This window comes from Mustela lutreola, chromosome 1 (genome assembly GCF_030435805.1).
Source record: "Mustela lutreola isolate mMusLut2 chromosome 1, mMusLut2.pri, whole genome shotgun sequence".
NCBI classification, from domain to species: Eukaryota; Metazoa; Chordata; class Mammalia; order Carnivora; family Mustelidae; genus Mustela; species Mustela lutreola.
The window spans coordinates 110,266,726-110,291,509 of record NC_081290.1 but is presented as its reverse complement, the minus strand read 5'-3'; the positions used below and the strand labels follow the sequence as shown (position 1 = coordinate 110,291,509).

The 24,784-nt window shown below is 33.0% G+C and overlaps 1 protein-coding gene across 1 annotated transcript in view; it reads right to left on the bottom strand.

The window, feature by feature from the left end:
* Positions 1 to 24,784, bottom strand: part of STPG2 (sperm tail PG-rich repeat containing 2) — a 604,044-nt gene that overhangs the window by 235,880 nt on the left and 343,380 nt on the right. Inside the window, exon 12 of the mRNA XM_059162334.1 lies at positions 5,483 to 5,598. Coding sequence (XP_059018317.1) covers positions 5,483 to 5,598 — 116 coding nt within the window. The remainder of the gene's footprint in view (positions 1 to 5,482; positions 5,599 to 24,784) is intronic.

The following is a 24,784-nucleotide window of genomic DNA, read 5'->3' as shown; positions in this document are numbered from 1 at the left end:
AAATATCATCCAGATTAGAAAAAAAGAAGTGAAATTATCTGCTTGCAGATGACATAATCTTCTATATAGATAATCCTAAAGGTACCACAAATTGTTAGAAATAATAAATGAATTCAGTGAAGTTACAGGATACAAAATGAACACAAAAATTAGTTACACTATATACACTAACAACAAACTATCCAAAAATATTTTTTAAATGATCCCATTTTTAATAGCATCCAAAACAAACAAACAAAAAAATACTTAGGGACATGTAACCCAGGAAGTTAAAGATCTGTACACTGAAAATTATAAGACAATGATGAGAAAACTTGAAGACACAAAAAAATAGCAAGGTATCCTATGTTTGTGAGCTAGAAAAATCAATAATTTTAAAATGTGCATACTGCCTAAATTGATATTCAATGCAATCCCTATCGAAATCCCAAAGGCATTTTTCACAGAAATAAAAAAAGTCAAAATTTGTATGGAACCACAGAAGACCTGAAGCAGCCAAAGCAATCCTGAGAAAGAATAAAGCTAGAGGTATCACACTTTCTAATTTCAAAATATATTACAAGGCTATAGTAATCAAAACAGTATGATACTAGCCTAAAAAGAGAGATATATACAAAGACAACAGAATTGAGAGCCCAGAAATTAACTTTTGCAATATATGATCAACTAATCCTTGATAAGGATACTAAGAATATACAATAAGTAAAGGATAGTCTCTTCTAATAAATGGTTTTAGGAAAACTGGATAGCCACCTGCAAAAGAATAAAATTGCAGCCTTAACATAATACTCACCAAAAAAACTGAAAGAAAGACTTAAATCTAACAACTAAAACCATGAAATTCCTAAGACATAGGAAAGAAGTTCCTTGACATTAGTCTTTGCAATGATTCTTTTAGATATGATACCAAGTATAACTAAAACAAGCAGGACTACATCAAACTGAAGAGCACAGTAAAAGAAAAAAAAAAAAAGAAAAGTTGACCAATAAAAAGGAAGAAAATAAGTGCAAACCATCTATCTGATAAGGGGATAATATGAAAAATATATGAGGAACTCATACAACTCAACAGAAGAAAAAAAAAACTAAAAAAAAAAAAAAAATGGGCAGAGGACCTGAATAAATATTTTTCCAAAGAAGATATACAAACGGTCAACTGGTACATGAAAAAGTGCTTAACATCATTCATCGTCAGGGAAATCAAATCAAAAACACAATGAGATGTCACATCATATCTGTTAGAATGGATAACATCAAAAAAAGAGAGATAACAAATGTTGGTAAGGATGTAGATAAAAGGTAACTACTGCCCACTGTTGGTGAGAATATAAATTGGTACAGCCACTATAAAAAACAGTACAGAAATTCCTCAAAAATTAAAAATATAACTACCATAACCAGCAATTCCCAGAATATATTCTGGGAATATATCTGAAGGAAAGGAATTATTGTCTTGAAGAGACATCTGCACTTTCCTGTCACTCTACCATTATTCACTCTACCATTATTCACAGTAGAAAAGATAGAGGACAACCTAAGTATCCATCAATGGACGAATGGATAAAGAAGTTGTGGTGTGTGTGCATAACAATGGAATATTATCCCACATTAAAAAAAAAGAAGAAGAAGTCTATCTTGCCATTTGTGACAACATAGATGGATCTTGAAAGCATTATACTAAGTGAAATAGGTTAGACAGAGAAAAATAAATACTGTATGTTTATACTTGTATGTAAAAGCTGTACTGATTAGGATATAGTAAAATGGTGCTTGCCAGGGATTAAGAAATAGAAGAAGTTGAAAGAAGTTGGGTAAAAGGTATATACCTTCTATTAAAAAATTAATAAATTCTCGAGATCTTATATACTGCATGGTGACTATAGTTAACAATACTATATTATTACTTCAACAGGTCTTACTTAACCTTTAAGAGTAGGTATTAACTGTTAACACCATACACACAAAAAATGGTACCTATGCAAGGTGATGGTATCATTTATTACCACCTCATTGTGGCAATAATTTATAATACATATACATATGTCAGTTATATCTCAAAGAGTAGAAAAAATTATATTCAAAAAATACTTATATTATTAAACTTCAATTAATTTCAGTAGAACTTGCTTTTTTAAAAAGATGTGTATTTAAATTTTTCTGTATATTTAAGTGAGGATTTTTTAAAAGTTAAATTCATTGAAATTTCTTCTATCTAGTTTTTAAAATATTCTTATACAATAACTGTCAATTTTAAATTCCAGAAAATAATGTAGTGCCTCATGTTTAAACCTTAAAAAGCTGGCATTTAGTGAGAAGACTTACTCAACAAGAGAATGTGAATAAGTCAGTAAAACCTGCTGTTATTTTAATTTTTTATTTTTTATAAACATATATTTTTATCCCCAGGGGTACAGGTCTGTGAATCACCAGGTTTAAACCTGCTGTTATTTTAAAGGGACATATACATATTCTTCTCACTGTGAACTAAGTAAGTAAATGTTTATTCATAGGTAAAGATTAGTGACTTAATCCTGGGATGAAAGTCCTACCATTAACGATTGTGTTGATTTATACTATAAGTATTTATTAATATGTTACTATATGCCAGATTCTGTGGTTGAAGACCTAGTAATATAAAAGTAAATAAGTCTTGCTCTCATGTAGCTCAGAAACTACTATTGGGAGTTCTTGACTGAAGCCATAGGTGAGCTTTTGTAGATAAATAAACTATCTAAAATTGTATACATGGGGTTTTGTTATGAGCATACATGCAATGTTTTCTTCCTAAGTAAAGAGTCTCTAGGTTTCATTGTATCTTCAAAAGGGTCAGCGATAGTTAACCAATAAATATCAACAACTAGAAGGAGCAAAAGAGACAAACAGATTAGCTTGTAATTGAAAGATAGTGTGAATAACAATCCAATGGCAAATATGACCCCTCCCCGCTACACACACACCAAAAAAGAAAAAAAAAAGGAAAACACTAATTCTGCCTGGGAAACTCAAAAGATTATTCACACAAGAATAAAAATGGCAAGTAAAATTTGCATATGTGGTTGTGTAACTTGAAAGTGCTATTGTTATAGATATTATTATAAGTACCACCCACATTAGATAAGCTGGATCCAGTATAAATATGTGACACTGAAGGCCTGTAACAAATAATGGCACAAGTCCTACACATTTAACCACTTTTTAAATAGACATAATATTGTAGTCTTAAAACAATGTTCTAAATTTCTAGAATCATCTTTTTCTAGAAAAAAAAAGTAAAATACTTAAGGCAAATATGTTCTCAAGAGTTACCAACTTAAATTAAACTTACTAAAGTCAATAGAGAAAAAAAAAAGTATTGAATTAAAAAATAAAAGCAAGTTACAATAAAAAGACCTAGTGATTTATTGGCCTATCAGATTAAAAATAACTTTTTCCTATAAAAAGGAAAATCAGGAAAATTACCTGTTCAAAAAAGTTTTCAAATATTAAAGAAAATATAGTGTTGGAAGACAAAAAATATTACTCACTTCTCACCAGGAAAGTTACCTTGCAGTGCAGTATATATATAGGACATAATAGTTTGAAATTTCAGGCACTATCTGAATAAACATCATTATCAACCCCATAAATGTTTTCCTTTGACATAGAAAATAATTTGCTGTAGTAAATGACTATGAGGAAGTATAAATATAATTTATAAAATCTTATGAAGGAAAAAGAATGTCTTTAAATATTAGAAAAACTAGAAAATACACCTTCTATGATAAATATATAACAAAATAAAAGTATAACATTAGATTTACTGATATTATTATTTGTAAATACCATTAAAATTGGGTTTTTAAAAATATTTTATTTATTTATTTGACAGACAGAGAGAGATCACAAGTAGCAGAGAGGCAGGCAGAGAGAGAGGGGGAAGCACACTCCCTGCTGACCAGAGAGCCCAATGCAGGTCTCCATCCCAGGACTCTGAGATCATGACCTGGGCTGAAGGCAGAGGTTAACCCACTGAGTCACCCAGGTGCCCCATAAAATTAGTTTTAAAAAAGTATGGGAGAAGGGTTCAGCTAATGATTTAATATGATAATTTGATCAGACTATGAACAGCCATACCACCAACTTATGAAGACTGATAGCTTACTGATCAAGACTTGCTTCAAGATACTCCCTCACTGTGCCCAGTGACTCAAAGTAAACAAGTCACAAACTTTGTCCAATCCCAACCAATTCCCCATTTGTATGACCTGTCTTACATCACACACCCCAGTTCCTAAAACATCGTTAAGTCCTTTGACTTGCACCTTCTGAAATACTATTAAGACTATATAGCAGATTCTCTCTTTCTGAAGTAAATAAAATTTGCATTGCTTAATCAGTAGGAATTAGCAGTGGTCTTTTCGGGGAATCAACAGCCCACAAGTAAAATAACAACTCTTTCATCATTCATTTTATTTTCTTTTTCTTTTTTTCCTGATGTTTATTATGTATTTGCATTGACAGAATGCCAAAGAAGTTTTTAGGTTATGACATTTTAAATAAGCAGAAAACCATACATTCAAGAAAAATGAACTTGTCATTAGCTAACCCAAAAAACTATATTCACTGTGGTTTGCACTGAGTATTAATTCTTAAATTACTTATAATGCTATGAGTCATTATAAACTATTATAATGAGAATTATACAGTAGAGTGGGAATGTGAGACCTATTCATTCTAGATGAGGAATAAAAGGCAAATTGTGAACACAATTTTTAAAACCTGCAGATTAACTTAAGCCTCTTATAATCAGAAGGCCAGAGCTTAAAAGAGTCCTTTATTTATTATGAATCTAAACTATAGCATCTATACTTATTAAAAGAAGATAAAAGATCAATACGTGATTTTACTAGACCAACACACTATCTTCTGAGCCTTCCATTAAATCCATGATTGCAATAACTCAAAAATTTCCATTTGTGTATCTAAACAACAAAGTTTTTAAAGTTGCAAGGATATAAAATACATATATACATATAGATATGTATATATATATATAAATGCTATTGTGGACATTTATAGATAAAGTAATAAATTAAATAATTCAAAAATCAATCTTTTAAAAAAATGTCAGAATGTATCCAAAAATGCCTTTTTGGGGAACTTGGGTGGCTTAGTCAGTTAAGTGTCTGACACTTGATTTTGGCCCAGGTCATGATCTCAGGGTCATTAGATCAAGCCCCACTTCATGCTCATACGGCATATGGAGCCTGCTTAAGATTCTCTCTCTCCCTCTCCCTCTGCCCCTCCTCCCAGCTCATGCTATCTCTTACTAAATAAGTAAATAAATAAATATTTTTTTAAAAATGACTTCCACAGCCAAAAGAGTTTGATTAGTCAAATATGAATAAAACATATGAAAAGGACTTTAATGTAAACATTTTCAGTACTTTCTGGATATTATTCTATTCTTTTGCTACTGATAAAAGAGATATTAGTAACAAACCTCATATGTCGCTGGACCAGGAGTTATCTCTTTGGAATCTTTAAAACGCTTTGATGCTTTAACAAATAAGGGTATGGAGCAAGATTTCCTTAAAACGGGATCATATGTTGCAGGCCCTAAAAGAAAACAAATGTAGAAAATAATAAATTATGTTAAAGTTATTGATTTGGGTCACATTATTATTCTTAGATCTGTGCTCTTAATGTATAATTTTCGCATCAAATAATCTTGGACCCATTTTTTTTGAATGCTTAAAATCATTCAGGTTAAGGCTTTGAAATATAATAAGCACAAAAGTGACATTTGTCCATCTAATAATTAAATGTAATATAGAAGTATTTTTCAAAAAAAAAAAAAAGTACCTCCCCCAAGATACATATACATCATGAGAAAAGACACCAAGTCTTTTATTTCCTAAAAAGGCTTTCATATATTCAACAAAGATGTAGTACTTGAAATGTATCTGTAAATATAAATAAGACTTAAGCAAAAAAGTAGTTTAGCAGCATTCTAGGTGCTAAACATGATAGAAGCCAAGGTACAAAGATGGAATTCATGGAATGATTGGATTTAATGAACATAGGGGTTGAATGGAATAGGGCCTAATCCTAAATAAGGATTTTGTATTAGAGGCAGTAGGTTTCAAATTGTCTTCTAAAGTGTCCCAGAATTCTGCAGAAGAGCCCAGGGAACAAAGTAAAGGAAAAGCCCTATACGTAGAAGGAGCCTGAATTATTTTCATTCAAAACAGCTTTCGATTTACTCTTCTTTGTTTTGGACGCATATACACTTTTTTAAACCTAAATTTGTCTAATAACTTTTTTAAAATTTTGACATAATTTTTAATCAACATAAAAATGTTTAGGGCTGGAAGTTTTATTTCACTTTAATGGACATTAAAGGTGGCCTACTAAATTAGAAAACTAAGAAAGGTCATTAATTAACATTTAATTAAAACATGCCCCTTTGGGGGCGCCTGGGTGGCTCAGTGGGTTAAGCCGCTGCCTTCGGCTCAGGTCATGATCTCAGCGTCCTGGGATGGAGCCCCGCATCGGGCTCTCTGCTCAGCGGGGAGCCTGCTTCCTCCTCTCTCTTTCTGCCTGCCTCTCTGCTTACTTGTGATCTCTGTCTGTCAAATAAATAAAATAAAATCTTAAAAAAAAAAAAATGCCCCTTTGGAGAAACTGTTCTTGAAGGAATTAAGAACTATATAAAAACTTAAAATCAAATAGTAACGATGCAGAAGAAAAACACTGCAAGCTCAGTACTTCAGAGATAATGCTATAGATGCGCACCGTCTTGCTCTCGCCTGGGTTCGGCCCCAACCTTGAACAGTGGGGAAAGGAAATGGCCCTGCTGTGCTACAACCGGGGCTGCGGCCAGCGCTTCGATCCCGAGAACAATTCCGATGATGCCTGCACATATCACACAGGATAGTAATAATTTTTTTGAAAGCTTTTGGAGGGGCATCTGGGTGGCTCAGTCAGTTAAGATCCAACTCTTGGTTTCGGCTCAGGTTATGATCTCATGGGTCCTGGGATGGAATCCAGCAAGGGCAGCTAGTCTGCTTGAGATTCTCTCCCTCTACCCCTCCCTGACTCTTCACACCTGTGAGCTCTCTCTCTCTCTCAAATAAATAAATCTTTAAAAATAAATAAAAAACAAAAAAAAGCTTTTGGAAACTACTTCCACAGGTAGTGGGTAGCTCCTGAAGGTTTTAGACTAAAGGAGATTCATGAAGGAAGAGGTAGTTTATGAAATAAACTTTGGCAGTACATTATAGGATGGGATGACTTGATGATTTATTTTAGGGACACTATAAGGAGTTTACTAACATTGGTAAGGAAAAAGGAGAGCAACTCAGAATATTTTCTAAGAGATGCAGTAAATATTTAATATGTATAATGACTGGAAGAAGATAAAAATGAATAATGGCCACTAAAAGGGCAATACTGTGACAAAAATAAGAAAATACAGAAGAGATATCATTGAAGAGGAACATGATGTGTTTGGTTTTGAACCAGTTATGTCTGAAAAGATGGCAGCATACCCAAATAGAAATGTTCAGAAGACAAGTGGAAATACATAAATGAAGCTCATGAGAAAGCTGTCCTAGAGAAAAGGAAAGGAGTTGTTCACATAGAAGCTGAGGTTTCTTTAAGCAAAAGAGTGTGGACAGAGAAAACTGAATAACTGAGGACTGAAACTTGGAGGAGCTGCATATAGGAAGGGAGGGGAACAGTCAAAGAAGGAAATTATCTAGTGAGTAGAATACGGCTAATAAAACAACATAGAGAGAAAATAGGGAGAGGTTTTTTTTTTTTTTTCTCTTTTCTCCATTCACCTGTTAACCAATATTTATCGAGTATCTGTCACTTGCCCAGGCTGTATTTCCAGAGAATGCTTAGAGGTCTTACTATATGTTGTTGCAAGAAGAGACTTCACAGACAAGTCACTCTGGAGCATGTGGGACAGTGATGATGAATGAAACTAAATTAGAGGGCATCAAAGAGACAGTGTGGGGAGAGGAAGGAATAACATGAGCACAGAATATTGACAATGGACATAAACAGTGAAATTAGTAGATATAAAGATGTTAGCAGAATACAAAAGTTATGCCTCCATCTCCCTATTATATATGCAATTAAAAACTACCACTTTGAAGAACAGATCCTTGCAGATGTTTTCAAAACTAAAATATATTAGAATTGATAAATTCACATGAAACATTTTTAAGACTTTAACTTCATTAACATTGGACACTTCAAAATTTACAATAAAAGATGACATTTGGCTCTAGTTCAATCCTTCTAACATCAATTCAATTAAGAAGATAGATATCCAAAATTATAAAGCCTTTGTGAGAAGCTGCTATGAACTGAATTTCAGTTTGTGCTCCCCCCACCAAATTCATATATTAAAACCCTAATCACCAATGTGATAGTATTTCGAGATGAGGCCTTTAGACAGTAATTAGGGGTGGGGGCAGCTGGGTGGCTCAGTCCAGTAAGACGGCTGCCTTTGTCTCACACCATGATTCCAGGGTCCTGGGACCAAGCTCTGCATTAGACTCCCTGTTCAGTGGGGAGCCTGCTTCTCCCTCTGTCCCTCCTCTCTCTGCTCTCTCTCTGGGTCTCTCTCAAATAAATAAATAAAATCTTAAAAAAAAAAGAAAAGGTATTTAGGTCACAAGAATAGAGCTCCTCATGATGGGATTACTGCCCTTACAAAAAGAGACACGAGAGAATTTATTTCCATTCTCTGTCTCTGCTCTGTATACAGATGTCTATCGGCAAGCCGGGAGGAAGACCCTCACTAAATCAAATTTCACTTTGGGCATCTTGATTTGGATTTCCCAGACTCCCAGACTGTGAGAAATAAACTTATACTATTTAAGCTATCCAGTCTACAGCATTTTTGTTATAGCAGTCAGAATGGACTAAGAAGCTCAGTGTTTTAAAAGGAATCTTGTAGCAGATGCCATCTTGCATGAATGACTTTGGAATAATGTAATTTCTATTCATAATGCATAGAAACAATGTACATATACAACATAATATCTTTAGAAATATATATACAAACTAAACTACACATGGGAAAATATATCAGTTACTTCAGTATGCAGAAAAGAACACAAACTTATCATCAGGAAATGGGTACATGATTCCACAGTCAACTAATTAAAATTGTAACTTTAACCATAAAGATGTATAAAGGTTAATGCAACAAGTAAGACTATTAACCAAACATATTTTATCAGTAAACTTCATTTTCAACCCTGAAATGAAATATAGGAAATACAGTCTCTTTCCTGTCCTTACTATGATGCTACAGCAATTGATAAATATTTACCTTCATGATTATAACTCATTAAAAGAAAAGAAAATATTCAAGTGTACTTTTAGTAGATTTCTTTCTGTTGGAATTCCTTTGAGGAGCATTAAGTAAAGCAAAACTCTCAGTATGCATCTTGTTGCATTTTAGCTCTTAGTTTGCTTTAAGCTACAGAGCATTTAAAAAAAAAAGTCTATTGTACTTGATCTTAAAATTAAAATATATTTCCAATTACCTGTGTTACTGCTTTTATATAATACAGGTCAAAGATTTACATTGCTTCACCAGTTGTGATTCACAGATAGATTATACAGAAATTATCTTCTATTTATTTACTAAAATGCTACATTTTAATCACAGGTCATAGAAGAAGAAAACTTCTCATTCCAAACCAAACACCTATGGAAAATTCTGCCTGAATCATGACTATTATATAATGGGAATTCAAGAGCAGGTAATATTATAGTTACATATTTTCCAGCCTTATGCCAACCAACTCTCTACGAAATGTCAACTGATGCTCTAGGGCAAAAATGGAAGAAAACAGGAACAATTTTTAATTTAAAATAAAAATCATTTTGGTACATTAGAGGGGACTCAAAAATAATACCTCTATAAATAAAGTTACAAAACCTCAGATTAAAAAATGTCTATCTTCATAATGAGCCTAAATTTATAAATTATGTGAAATCATGTGAAAAAGAATGAAAACTACTGAAAAGTATCTCCTGTGTAAGCATATCTCTAGGAATTAAAAAGCATCTAGAAAATTGTTCACTAAAATAGACCACATGGCTTTAAAATGTCATTTAGAGAGTTGAGTTTTTATGGAACACTTTTTGTCATGCTGATTTTATATATCCTTCAGCTCTAAAATGAAATAATAGCTAAGACAAAAGATTAGTACACAAGGAACTATTATCATCAATGTCAAAACCACATTTTGGTTTATTGCTCTTTTCCTGCTTCTATGATGTGAGGTAATGAAATGGCACTTCAGATTATGACCAAACAACTCTTGTCTATTAAATTGAGCTGATAGATGATGAGAAAAAAACAGACAAGAGTCTCAATAATGCATAAACTTTTAACCAAAATTCCACATATGTTTTACCATCCTGTTAAACTTTCTGTTCAAAAACAAAATGGGGATTACATGTTTTAAGAACTAAGGTCTTAAATACTTGAGACTGACATCTTAAAATTCTATAGAGTATCTAAGAATTATTGTCCACACAGTCCCCAAGACATGGTCTATTATAATGTACTCCAACCTAAGCAGACTGAGAACTGCATCAATTGGAGTCTGCCTAAATCATCCATCAGTTAAAACATGTGCTCCAAGCATTGGGTAAGGAATAGGGCCAGCATTATTGTGATGTGGAAATACAAAATCAAATAGATTTTGTTTGACTATAATATATATCTTCAGAGAGCAATGTCTGCTTATCCATGTACTTCTAAATACATTCTTACGAAATTCTTACCAAAATGTGCATCCATAAGCCCTATCAAATGAAGTCTTTGAACTGATCCTGCTCTGATAAGTACATTATACAAATTTAAATGACTTTCATTAGTCTTGTAAATTGAAGTATAATATACTTTGTGTATGACTTTCAGAACCAACTAGAAGGAAAGATGACCAGCTTTCACCTACTACTACTTTAAGTAGGTAGTATATAAATATCTAACACATGAGTGACTTTTATTGATGAATGAACCAAGTTATCAAAGTTATCAAATAATCAATGAAATATGAAGTTGTTTTCAAGGTAAATAAAGTATTGCACAACTGGCCTGGCAGAGTAGCAAATTTTCCTTTCATAACTGAATTTTGATGTTTTTTTTAAAGATTTTATTTATTTATTTGAGAGAGAGACAGTGAGAGAGAGCATGAGTGAGAAGAAGGTCAGAGAGAGAAGCAGACTCCCCGTGGAGCTGGGAGCCCGATGCGGGACTCAATCCTGGGACTCCAGGATCATGACCTGAGCCGAAGGCAGTCATCCAACCAACTGAGCCACCCAGGCGTCCCTGAATTTTGATTTTTATATACTGCTGTTCCTACTTAAACATTTGGAGCTAGAATGCCAAGAAAATTAGCTAAGCAAAAAACTAGAGTAAGTCTCAGCATATATTCCAAGTCCTCTTACATCCCCATCATTATTTTAACATTTAATTAAAGGTGAATTAGTAAGGTATTCCCTCTAAGACTAGCACATCTCTTTGAATATTATATGTAAAAATCATGGTAATGCTGTATCTTTTTAAAGTACATCAGGTCATAGATTAAGTGATTAGAGTTCTTTAAATATAAACACCAAATTTACTTTGAACATCTGATTAATATTAAGGAAGCTAAACTCTTTTTTTTTTTTTCAGTAAAATTTTTAAAAATTTTTTTCAGTGTTTTAAAATTCATTGTTTATGGACCATACCAGTGCTCCATGCAATACATGCCCTCCTTAATACCCACCACCAGGTTCACCAAACAACCCACCCCCTACCCCTCCAAAACCCTCAGTTTTTTTCTCAGAGTCCACAGTCTCTCATAGTTTGTCTCCCCCTTCAATTTCCCCCAACTCACTTCTCCTCTCCATTTCCCAATGTCCTCCATGTTATTCCTTATGTGCCACAAGTAAGTGAAACCATATGATAATTGACTCTCTCTTCTTGACTTATTTCACTCAGCATAATATCTCTTCCAGTCCCATCCATGTTGATACAAAATTGGGTATTCATCCTTTCTGATGGAGGCATAATACTCCATTGTCTATATGGACCATTGTCTATATGGTCCATTGTCTATATGGACCATTGTCTATATGGACCATATCTTCTTTATCCATTCATCTGTTGAAGGGCATCTTGGTTCTTTCCACAGTTTGGTGACTGTGGCCATAGCAGCTATGAACATTGGGGTACAGATGGTCCTTCTTTTCACTACATCTATATCTTTGGGATAAATACCTAGTAGTGTAATTGCAGGGTCATGGGGTAGCTGTATTTTTAATTTCTTATTTATTTATTTATTTATTTATTTGAAAGATAGAGATCACAAGCAAACAGAGAGACAGGCGGGGGGGGGGGGAGAGCAGGCTCTCCGCTGAGCAGGGAGCCTGACGTGGGGCTCGATCCCAAGACCCTGGGATCATGACCCAAGCCAAAGGCAGAGGCTTTAACCCACTGAGCCACCCAGGCGCCCCTGTATTTTTAATTTCTTAAGGAATCTCCACACTGTTATCCAAAGTGGCTTCACCAATTTGCATTCCCACCAACACTATAAGAGGGTTCCCCTTTCTCCACATCTTCTCCAACACTTGTTTATTGTCTTATTGATTTGGGTCATTATAACTGGTATAAGATGGTATCTCAATGTGGTTTTGATTTGAATCTCCTTGATGGCTAATGATGATGAACATTTTTTCATGTGTCTGTTAGCCATTTTTATATCTTCTTTGGACAAGTGTCTGCTCATGACTTCTGCCCATTTCTTGACATGATTATCTGTTTTTTGTGTGTTGAGTTTGTGAATTGCTAAGGAAATGTTGAAAAAGAAAAACAAAACTGGGGACATCACATTGCCTGATTTCAAGCTTTACTACAAAGCTGTGATCACCAAGACAGCAGAGTACTGGCACAAAAACAGACACATAGACCAGTGGAACAGAGTAGAAAAGCCCAGACAAGGACCCTCAATTCTGGTCAAATAATCTTCGACAAAGCAGGAAAAAATATACAGTGGAAAAAAGACAGTCTATTCAATAAATGGTTCTGGGAAAATTGGACAGCCATGTATAGAAAAATGAAACTCAACCATTTTCTTACACAATACACAAAGATAAACTCAAAATGGATTAAAGACCTCAACATGAGGCAGGAATCTATCAAAATCCCAGAGGAGAACATAGGCAGTAACCTCTTCAAAATCAGTCACAGCAACTTCTTTCAAGACATGTCCCCAAAGGCAAAGGAAACAAAAGTGAAAATAAACTTTGGGGACTTCATCAAGATTAAAAGTTTCTGCACAGCAAAGGAAATAGTCAACAAAACAAAGAGGCAACCCACGGAATGGAAGAAGATACTCACAAATGACACCACAGACAAAGGGCTGATATCCAAGATCTATAAAGAACTCCTCAAACTAAAAAAAAAAACAAAGAACTCCTCAAACTCAATACATGCAAGCTAAATTCTTTAAGAAAGATATAGAAAATAAATGATTTTTTTTATGTTGAAATGGCTAATTTTACCACTTTAAAATGGAACTATTTGCCTTTATTTTTTTTTTAATTTACTAAAAATTGTTAGGCTCCTAAGTGTGTTTGGATTGGAATTTTTCTCCAACTAGCTCTGCTATAATAAAGCTAGACTCACAGAGTTTAGAGTTTTCTGGAAGAAGAGCCTATATGATCAATATAGTGATGAGCCAATTAAACAAAGGTTAAGGTGTTTATTTGCAACTTAAATGAATAAATTTCTGTATCTTAAAACAAACATTTTATAGATTAAGAAAAGATAAAATGGTTTTCATGCTTTGGTGTGTGAATGCTTTATCTACATTCATCAGAGATTAAGCGAAAATGAGGTTAACCATTGAACATCTTAGAAAGCTTCTTGCTCCTCTTCAGTAAACTTAAATCTACTTCTAGATTTAAATCTAGACAAGAATTTTTTCCTTCACCTTATAGGTTCTCTGCTCACTCTGCTCCTGTGATCTTGTAATATAAATATTCTCTAACTCTGTTGCCATAACTTTATGGAATAATAGCAGACTACTAGAAGAATTCAGCAGAATTCTTTCCTCGCAAGCCTTCCAGTCAACTACTAGTAGTTAATTTTAACCAAGACAAATATAACTGTTTATATTAACAATGTTTATTTCCAAATAGTAAATGGTTTCCTCATCCAGCTTTAATACCCAGGATAAGCAAGGCCTATTCACAGCCCTTCCATAGCTGTGGACATGTTTCTCTTCTGGCCTCTGGCTGAACTTGTTTTATGGCTTGAAACATCAAGACTAAAAAAACAAAGAAGATCATATTCAGCACCATATAATTTAAATTAATCTTTCCCAAAGTGTAGTGCATGGACTATAGCCATCAGAATCACCCAGATTAGTGTCAGATTGTAGATTCCTTGGATTCATACCAAAATAATAAATAATATTATCTGAAAGTGGAACCAAGAAAACAAAATTTTAACAAATCCCATTGCTTTAGACCCCTAAACTAGAATTTAAGATGTAGCAATTAGTGAATGTATCTAAACATCAATTTTTTTTCTCACATGATCTCAAGAATTAGTCATCCAAAGGAGAAAACCTGAAATTATGGATGAGACTATCATTTCTCCAAAATATATCTGAATCTCTTATGTCTCAGAAACTGCTTATGGTAGAGCTTCCATCAATGCCTACTTGAGCTGAATTGAGCCAAACTAAAGAAAGAAGCATCTGTTTTTGAGTCAACTAGAATCTACTCCTGTGACCTTAAATATTTTAATTCTTTTCTTTTCATTTTACTTTCTTCCCAGTAATTGTCTATGCAAAAATGGATACCTTAAGGTCTTATTTCTATTTACAATGTGAAAATCATATTTAGATGCTATATCACATAAATGTCTGTAAATACATTTAGAATAATTGTTGCCTATGCAATTAGTAGAAGACTGGCAGTGCTAAGATAGGAAAGAGACTTACTTTTGAATGTATATCTTTTAACACATTATGAATTCTGTTATGGCCGTGTCACACTATTTCAATTTTAGGCCAAATGTGCAAAACTTATTTCATGATCATGGAAGATGAAATTTTGTGAAGTATAAGTATATTCACATCTCTATTTTATTTTGGTCTATCATTTTCCAGAATAAATAGTTTTTTAAAGATTTTATTTACATATTTATTTGAGAGAGAATGAAAGTGAGAGAGAGAGAGAGATTGAAAGAATGAGTAGGGGGAGAGGCAGAGGGAGACGCAGACTCCCTGCAGAGCAGGGAGCCAAACATGGGAATTGTTCCAAGGACCCTGGGATCATGACCAAAGCCAAAACCAAGAGCTGGATGCTTAATCTACTGAGCCACCCAGGCACCCCCAGAAAAAAAACTTGAACCAAATTTAAATTCAAGATTTCTGTATACTAGCCATGTGACTTCCATAAATTCTCTAAAACTTAAGTTTTTGTTTCCTCCTATGTAAAATGGCCCAGAAAGCTTCCTCAAAGCCACACAATGAGTAAGGACACATCATCCAACCGCTTTAAACCTTTGGAACCTCTCTCAAAAAAGGAAAATAAAACCATTTAAATTTTATGAGAAACTGAGCTAATAGATAAGCTGTGACTGACTCTATGATTTTAACAACTCTTTCTACTTCATACTGTCTTCTTAATCTTTAGTTCTCTCAAGCATTTTCCAAAAATGCCAAACAAATATCATCTTAGTTAAATGAGAATGTTATGCTTTCACCTGAATATGACTTCTCTCTAAAAGGTGAATAAAGTCTAGAAGATGGGATAAATTGAGGTCCATATGATAAATTTAGGGATTTTGTTCCTTGATTATTAATTCATTAGCATATCATAAGGATATAATTTTGATTTTACACCTATACTTTTAAATTTGTAAGTACATACACATTTAAGGAAAACAAAAATACAGTAATTCTAAAAATCAAATTGTCTTCAAATCTCCATACTGTCACATCACTAGCTGTCAAGGATGCCACATCCTGCTACTTTTTAAACCTTTTATAAATAATTTTTTTTTTTTTTAAATCAAGAGTTAAATGCTGTTTTCCTAGAAACCAAACAACCCTAAGTCCCATCTTTTGGTGAAGGCTGCCTCTCTGTGGCAGAATACAATGTGTCATATTCTCTGAAGCACTTGTTCTCTTATTTTTTTTAAACTGGTAGAAAAGACCTGTATAATATTTTTAAAGATATAGATTTAAATACAGTATCTTTACTATTTCTTTCAGAATATTATTGGCTTCAGGTTTGGAAAGGTCATGGATCCTGAGGAACTGCCTCACTTACCTAGGCAAGCTATATAATAAGGGATGAAAATAGGATTTAGGCAAGTAACAGAAATCAAGTAAAAGAAAATTGCTCAAGTAGAATGGTCATGTTTACTGTCTTTTTTGAAAGCTTAAGTCATTATTCACTTTACACTGAGTGACCTCTGCTGGCCAGAAAGACACAATTATTAATAGATATTGAACCTACCAGAAAGCAGTTGTTATCTTAATTTCCTGAAGGAATTACTTAAAAATACCAAGTGTACCATAAGATGATGCCTCTTACTCACTTAAAGAACCATGATACAGAAACATATCCTATTTCAAACACTGAAAGTCAAGAAGCTAAATATCAAGTGGATATCTTTTAAAAGCACTGATTTAATTGTTCTTTCTTTACTAATGTCTACATGAGTTGTAATGAAAGTAGGCTTAAAAGGCCTTCTTATTATATTTAGGAATGACATTCATTCTATAATGATTTTTTTTTTTGAGGACTTGGTACTTTTAACCAAATGATAACTGAAAAATTAGCATCTGTACATTTTTTGATTGAAAGGAGCAAAATACCTCTCAATCACAAGCATGCAACTTGTTATATTTCAAAAACAAAGGATTTATTTAATTAAGCAATATTGTCACAGAAGTGGCATTTACCTTATCTAGAATGGAACATACTCCCTCATCAGAAACAGTAAAAATTAATTAGAAGAAGATACCCAGAGGGCCACAGTAAACATTTCAATAACCAATATCAAGCTGCTTTGTTGTTTTCATTTGAGCCATAGGTATACCAAAAAGCATCACTGAGAAAACTGCAGATTCTTTTTTTTATTGTTTTAACTAGAGGTCTAAACCTTTGAAATGAAGTATACCCATAAAAGTACCAAAGAAAGTTGCCTGCAAAAATTTTTGGTCAAGAAAATTATTATAATTCCTCATTGCTAATTATTGCAATATCCTCTTCCCCTCGTCTTCTTTTTTTTTTTTTTTTATCTGTTTAACAACGTCCAGAGGGAGAAAAAGAAACATATTTGGTCTCTGCTTCTGCAAATACTGAAATCTATTTATATGCAAATAAGCTATCCATTATTAGTATGAGAAGAGACTTGTGCATAAAGGGAGAAATAAATTATCACTAGAAACCATTAATGAAATCTATTTCAAAACATAACATTTTATAAGAGCCCTCATTCATGTAATATTTGTTTAAGCCTTGAGGGGAAATATTGAGTTCTACACTTAGATGAAACCTGATACTACATTATTTCCCATGCCAATTTGTTTTGTAAAATGCATTTATTCTTTCCTTAGAAATGACTTGATAATTGTAACTCCAATGAGTCTTTTTAAGAGAACTTTATCATTGAATTCAGAGTCCTATGTTTTTGTCATATAATTATCAGAATTTTTAGGGAAGTTTATTTTTGCTCTGTTACAATAATTGTTATTCCCTGAGGTTTAAAAACATTAACATTCATTTTTATAATCTTATGGTAGTAACATAAAAATAAATGAGTTTTAAGAAGAAGGAATATGAGTCTTTCTGGAATAAGTTGAATTTCTATAGAGAAGAATAAAATAAGCAATAATCAATGCAGACCACAAAATAGTTTCATATGCTTTGACCATTTTCTCTTTGGATTTCTTGTTTTGTTTATTTATTTTTTTTAAAGATTTTATTTATTTATTTGACAGAGAGAGATCACAAGTAAGCAAAGAGGAAGGCAGAGAGAGAGAGAGGAGGAAGCAGACTCCCCGCTGAGCAGAGAGCCCCATGCGAGACTCGATCCCAGGACCCTGAGATCATGACCTGAGCCAAAGGCAGCGGCTTAACCCACTGAGCCACCCAGGCGCCCTGTTTTGTTTATTTTTTACATAAACTTCAGTGTGTTTATCAATTTCTTCAAAAACTCCCAATTGGAATGTTAAGTGGTATTACATTGATCGATTAAAATAGGGAAAACTCGTAATCTTCTTACATAAAACCATCCCATTCAAGAGCCTAAAATTAGTTCCTCGTTTATTCAGACCATTATCTCTGTCCATTATTAGAATTCAAAAATTCTCTTTATGGAAAACTTTTGTCTTCTTACTTAATTCCTAGGAACTCTACTCCTTTTGGGAGTTGAACTTATTTTTATTATTTTTTATATATGATCACTGCTAGTATAGAGAAACGTTACAGATTTTGTATATCATTATTATATCTAAGAAGTATGCTAAAATTTCTTAATAGTTTTAGTAGATCCTGTATTTTCCAAAAGTTATTTTGCTATATGATGCTATAATCTAAAATTAAAGATAATTTTATCTTTTAATCTTTGTATTTCTTTTATCTTCTTAGTTATTCTGTCCTTAGGTATTGGTATAAACCATCTACTTTGTTAGGAAAGCACAGTAGTAGTGGGTATCCTTGTCTTCCTTCCTTTAAAAATAACATTTACTGTGGGTTTTAAGTGTATAAGCTTTATCAAGTTATAGAACTTACTTGTTTTGATAGTTTTCTGAGTTTTTGTTTTTTAAGCACAAATAAGTAAATTTAACTAAGGTATTATTTCTATAGCTCTTTGTTAAAGTACTTTATTAGTTTTTTTTAAAGATTTTATTTACTTATTTATTTGAGAGAGAGAGAGAGAACACAAGAGATGAGTGAACTGATTGTGGTTCAGAAACCCGAAAAACTTCTGGAGCGTTGCAAGTACTGGCCTGCCTGTAAAAATGGAGATGAGTGTGCTTACCATCATCCTGTTTCACCGTGCAAAGCCTTCCCCAATTGTAAATTTGCTGAAAAATGTTTATTTGTTCATCCAAATTGTAAATATGATGCAAAATGTACTAAGCCAGATTGTCCCTTCACTCACATGAGTAGAAGAATTCCAGTACTGCCTCCAAAACCAGTTGCAACACCAGCATCACCTTCTAGTAGTCAACTGTGCCATTATTTCCCTGCTTGTAAGAAAATGGAATGTCCCTTCTATCATCCAAAACACTGCAGGTTTAACACTCAGTGTACAAGACCCGACTTCACGTTTTATCATCCCACCATTACTGTGCTACCACGACATGCCTTGAAATGGATTCGACCTCAAACCAGTGAATGACTGTCCTACTTGGCAGAAGACTGGAATTTCCATCTACTGGTGAAAATATTCTGCAATACTTGTCAAACCTTTGAAACTTGGAATATATTGCTTTCATAATATGAAGTTTATTGCCTATCTGAAGTGTCTAATTTTTCAAGTTTGTAAGTTTATTAAGTGGTTTTAACATTGGGTGTTATTTGACTGTGGAAAGACCATTCAAGGAAAAGCTACATTCTTAAAACATTGGAGGCGTGTTTGCACCCTGAAAAAAAAGGGGGGGGGGAGAAGAGGGAGAGGGAGAAGAAGACTCCCTATTGAGCAGGGAGCCCAATGTGGGTCTTGATCCCCAACCCAGAATCATGACCTGAGGCAAAGGCAGACGCTTAACTCACTGAGCTACCCAGGCACCCCATAAAGTATTTTTTTAAATGGCACAGTATAGAAAAATGGAAACCGCCTAGAATGTACTGCTACCAAAACTCTTCTTATCTCTGGCCTTTCTGATTTACTCTTGCTATTAGATAACTAAGCAGTTTAAGATGCAGTGTTCAGCCCATCACCCTCTACCATGCCTCATGCTTGCATTTAATAGAAAAGAGCACATGGAAGGTCCTCTTGAGAAAGGGAAGTAAGCTCTTCTATTTATTCAACCTTAAAGTAAAGCCCACTATTTAACATATCGTTGCCTTCAACAGGCAAGACAAAAATTTTAAATCAGAAATGTTGTTAAAAGAGAGAAGAGTACTACTTATGTTGGTGTTTCCAAAGACTACTCAAAATAGTCTTTTTATTTTTTTTTAAATGTATGGACAGCAAAGTTCACCTGGCATATGATAGGAGCTAGCAACATGAAAGAAAAAGACCAAAATAAATTTTAAAACTGACCCTAGAGAAGAAAGAGATTCTTTAGGGAAAAAATATAACTTTAAAAACTAAATAAGTAGTATAAAATACATTTATAATAATTATGGCATCTATAAAAACAAAAATCAATCAGAGAAACAAATGTATTCTAAGAGCACATAACTGTTAGTATAGAAAACTTATTGAGATGAGAAAAATAGCCAAAGGGGGAAAAAAAACAGCCAAATATAGAGCAAAAGAGAAAGAGAGAATATGATAGAAAAGTAAAGAAACATTTAAAAAAAAATCTGGTAGGTCTAAATCCAGAGTTTCCAGAAAGAGAAAATAGAAAATATCAGAGATTTAAAAAAAAAAAATTCCTAAATGTTTCAACAGAAAGGAAGACAGAAGGCAAGTCCTCCTACAAAAGAAAAAAAAAAATTCAAAATTCTAGCTTACTTTATTTGCATCAGCAAAACCAGATATTAGGAGACAATGAAGCAAAATAGGACAATGTATGAGAAAATTAAAGGTGTTTTGAAATATAGAGTCCTGCATGAATGTCCAGGACTAATATGCACCAGTTTTATAAGAAAACAAATGCATGCATAAAGGAGATCAACAGAGCTAAAACAAAGAGGGCCACAGGTTTAAAAAAAATTAAAAAAGTGCGATTGCCACTTTGGATAAAATAATAACTAACACAAGAAAAAGGATAGATAATTTATATGATTCCACTTGTATGAGGTTTTAAATGGCACAGTACCTACAGTAATCAAGATTCATAGAGAAAGAAAGTAAAATGATGGTTGCCTGGAGCTGGAAGGGAAGCCGTTGTTTAATGCAGGGAGGTTTAAGTGTTGCAAGATGGAAAGAGTTGTGTGGATGGATGGTGGTGACGGCTGCACAACAGTATAAATGCACTTAATACCACTGAACTGTATACTTAAAAATGGTTACAACTGTAAATTTATATTATGTGTATTTCACCACAATTTTTAAAAAGATAATTTCAGACAACTATATAAGGAAGCTACAGTATCAATATAAAGCTAATCAAAATGTGGAAAAATTTAAACAACTAATCGAATGTAAAAGAGAGACTCCATGTGACTTTCATGAGAAGAATATGCTAGTTTGAGAAGCCTAAAGGTCATGGCATTGGAACCACAGAAAGAAAATTAATCCTTGCATTTCACTTGTTTCATCATTGAGTAATTTATAAAGTAGAGAGTGAGGGGCAGAACACTGCAAAGATAAATGAACAGGGAACAGACAAGAAGAGTTTGGGAAGCAGGGCATTCTAAGGTGTTTTCACTTTTGTGTACTGTAGTGTTTAAAAAGTACTTTAATAGAGAGCTGAAGAATTAATATCTTAATTAAATTTTTCTATTTGTGCTTAGAAAACAAAGCTTAGAAGACTATCAGTACAAGTAAATTCTTTAACTTGATAGAGGTTATAAACCTAAAAGTTTTTCTCTGGTAAAGGGAAAGAATGAGTCAAAAGTCCATTTGCTTTTCTCTGAGCTTTTCTATATAACTTTGCTACCATGTGCATGTATTATACATATCAAGTGTGTATACACATACACATAGTTTCTCCAGCTTTTGTTTCTAGAACTATGATTTTCAGAGTAGAAACAAAATTCTGAAAAGAAGGAAAATACATTTCAGACTGAAATATCTGAGCCTTTATATTTAAAATTCACCAAGTCATCAGAAGGAAAAGATACATATGAGAAATACATAATTACCTATATCTTGGTTTCTATAGTAAAAAAAAACCTGAAAGGTCAAATTTTATAAAAAGACATTAGGCAGATATTATGTATATGTGTTCATATCTTCACATAATAATGATGTGTCTATCTCATGGTTCTATATTAGCTTTCTTTTTACCCTTTTAAAATATTTGTGTTCCTTCTTAAGTCATTTAGAAATCTAAATAAAATGTCTCCTATATGTGTGATTGTCTGTAACTAATTTTCAAGCATGGGTTTTATTATGTTTCAATGAAAAACTGATATGTTTGCTAAATGAACAGCCTAAGTCAGGCAAAGATGACAATGCTTCTTGTATCTTTCATTAGACTTGCAAAGAACTGAAACTCTTTTCTAAGTATCAGAAAAATATTCTCCAGGTTTTTTCTGCAGAATTAAAGTTTTCACAGAATTTACTTGTTATCACACATATAAAGTATTCCTTGGCCAAATAAGTTTGAAGTAAGTTGGACTGAACAAAGTTAAAACACTTTTTTTATTGCAGGTCATGACAGAGCTTGTAATATTCTAATTCACGCATAACAAAAGATCAACAAATTGTGTGTATTTTCCACCATATATGTTTGCTCAGGCCCTCCATTTTCTTTTCACAATCTTCTTATAGAGCTAATGTTTGCAAAACATACTTAGAAAAATTTTAATTTCTAGGATGCCACCTTGGTTACCCAATTTCTAGCATCATTTTCAATGTACTAATTCTGAAATTATAATTTAAATCTTAGCTATAGTGTTGGTTAAAAGCACAAATGAAAAGAGAGACAAAATTATAGCAAAAACATTTTTCTATTTTCATTAAAAATTCAAAGTAAATTATAGTTAAATATCTCACATTTAAAAGCCAGTTAGATCATCTTTAGTTTTAGATATTATGGAACTGTGTTCCTCAGTTTGCATAATCAGTCATCTTCAACAATGCATAGTATTATCTAGCCAGACAATAACTTCGTCAATTTCAGAATGAAGTATCTTCAGATAACCACAGAGTATGAACCAAAGAATTCTATCAATAGTGAGTGGTATTCTCTGTAATTGGGAACAGCTGTAAGAAACTTCTTCATTTATATTCTCTTCAATCTCTCTAATAAGAAAAAAATCTAAGAAAGATAGTAGCTGCAGTCTATTTGAAATTTGTACACTGGAATTATTATATGGAATAGCAAAGTCAAATATCAATACTGAGAAAAATGAGCTACTTTGAGGTCAAGAAATTAATTTATTTATAATTATTATATAAATATATAAATATAATATAAATATATTATTTATATAAATATAAATAAATATAAATGTAATAAATATAAATAAATATTGGTTTTAAAATGGCCTTCCAGTCCATCAATAATATTTTTAACTTTAATTAGTATTTTTTAAATATCATAGGAAGAAAAAAAACAACTCACTGAAATAGGAGGTCAAAATTATTTGCTTTTAGGTTCAAGAAATCTATGTGTAGAAGTAATCTTCCAAATTGTTATTATCTTCACAATTTATTTATGCTATTATCTTGACAATTTCCTCTCATATATGGCCAGAATAATTTATTCATGATCCTCTCAGAGCAAAATTCAGGATCTAATATTGGTGAAAGGCTTACCTGGCTCAGGAAACGAAATCACTTTAAAAGCTGAGCATACCTGTTGAAGCAGCCACCCAAAACTGAGGTGGGGGGGGACGCTGCATGAGAGAAAAGCTCAGTTGGAGTTAAAGAATCTATTTGACCAAATTAAGCAAATCTCTCAGCAGACCCTATGGAAAGCAATTAGTTGGGCTACAGAAAAATACCCAAAATATAACCAAGCAAAGAAAAAAATACCTTATCCCCATAAATATCTTCTGGGGAACATATTAAAGAAACCTGTTAAGGGGTGAGTGGGTGTGTGTGTCTGTGTGAGGGAAAAGGAAAAAAAGAAGACAGAATACAGAATTCTTAGGCCCAACTGAGGAAAGAGAAAATAGTGCATAACTTTAGATCTTAAAATCCTCATCTCATTTCTAAGGACCTGTGCCTTTAACTAATTTCTGGAAAGAAAGCACCTGTTATCAAGAGTCAGAGGAAGATCTGATGGATGCTGGTAGACGATGGGGAAGAATATATGACTTGGACTACTTTTCAAAGTTGGAAAATAGAATATAACTTGTGTCACTATAGTTCCTTTTATTTTGATGAAGCTACCAGGATGGGTGATTCAGCTGGAACTTTAGTATTAGATTAATTTTGGCAACAATTACTGAAATAGAAATGTGTCAGAAACTGATATTAGATATGTTCCGTGTGATAATAATGTAACTTTACAAACTATGACTTTGGGCGGGATGGGGGAGGAGGGGAATCCTTTTCTGGCCTATATAACCAGGAGCTTGAAACACTGAACAAGGTGTGTGGATGAACTGGAACTAGCTCAGAGATGGAAGACTCAAAACCAGACTGCATCCAACATCATAAACCCTCGTAAGGAGTAGAGCAGAGAAGAAATTTAGGTAAATAGGAAAATATACTAAAGAATGCAAAAAAATACTAAAAATAATAAAGAAACCAGACAAGTCTGATAAGACTTGATATGTCCAGAAACATATCCTTCATACAGTCAATCTGTTTTAAAGTAGGAAAATATACTAAAGAATGCAAAAAAATACTAAAAATAATAAAGAAACCAGACAAGTCTGATAAGACTGATATGTCCAGAAACATATCCTTCATACAGTCAATCTGTTTTAAAGTAGCTTTTTGTTTCAGGCATGA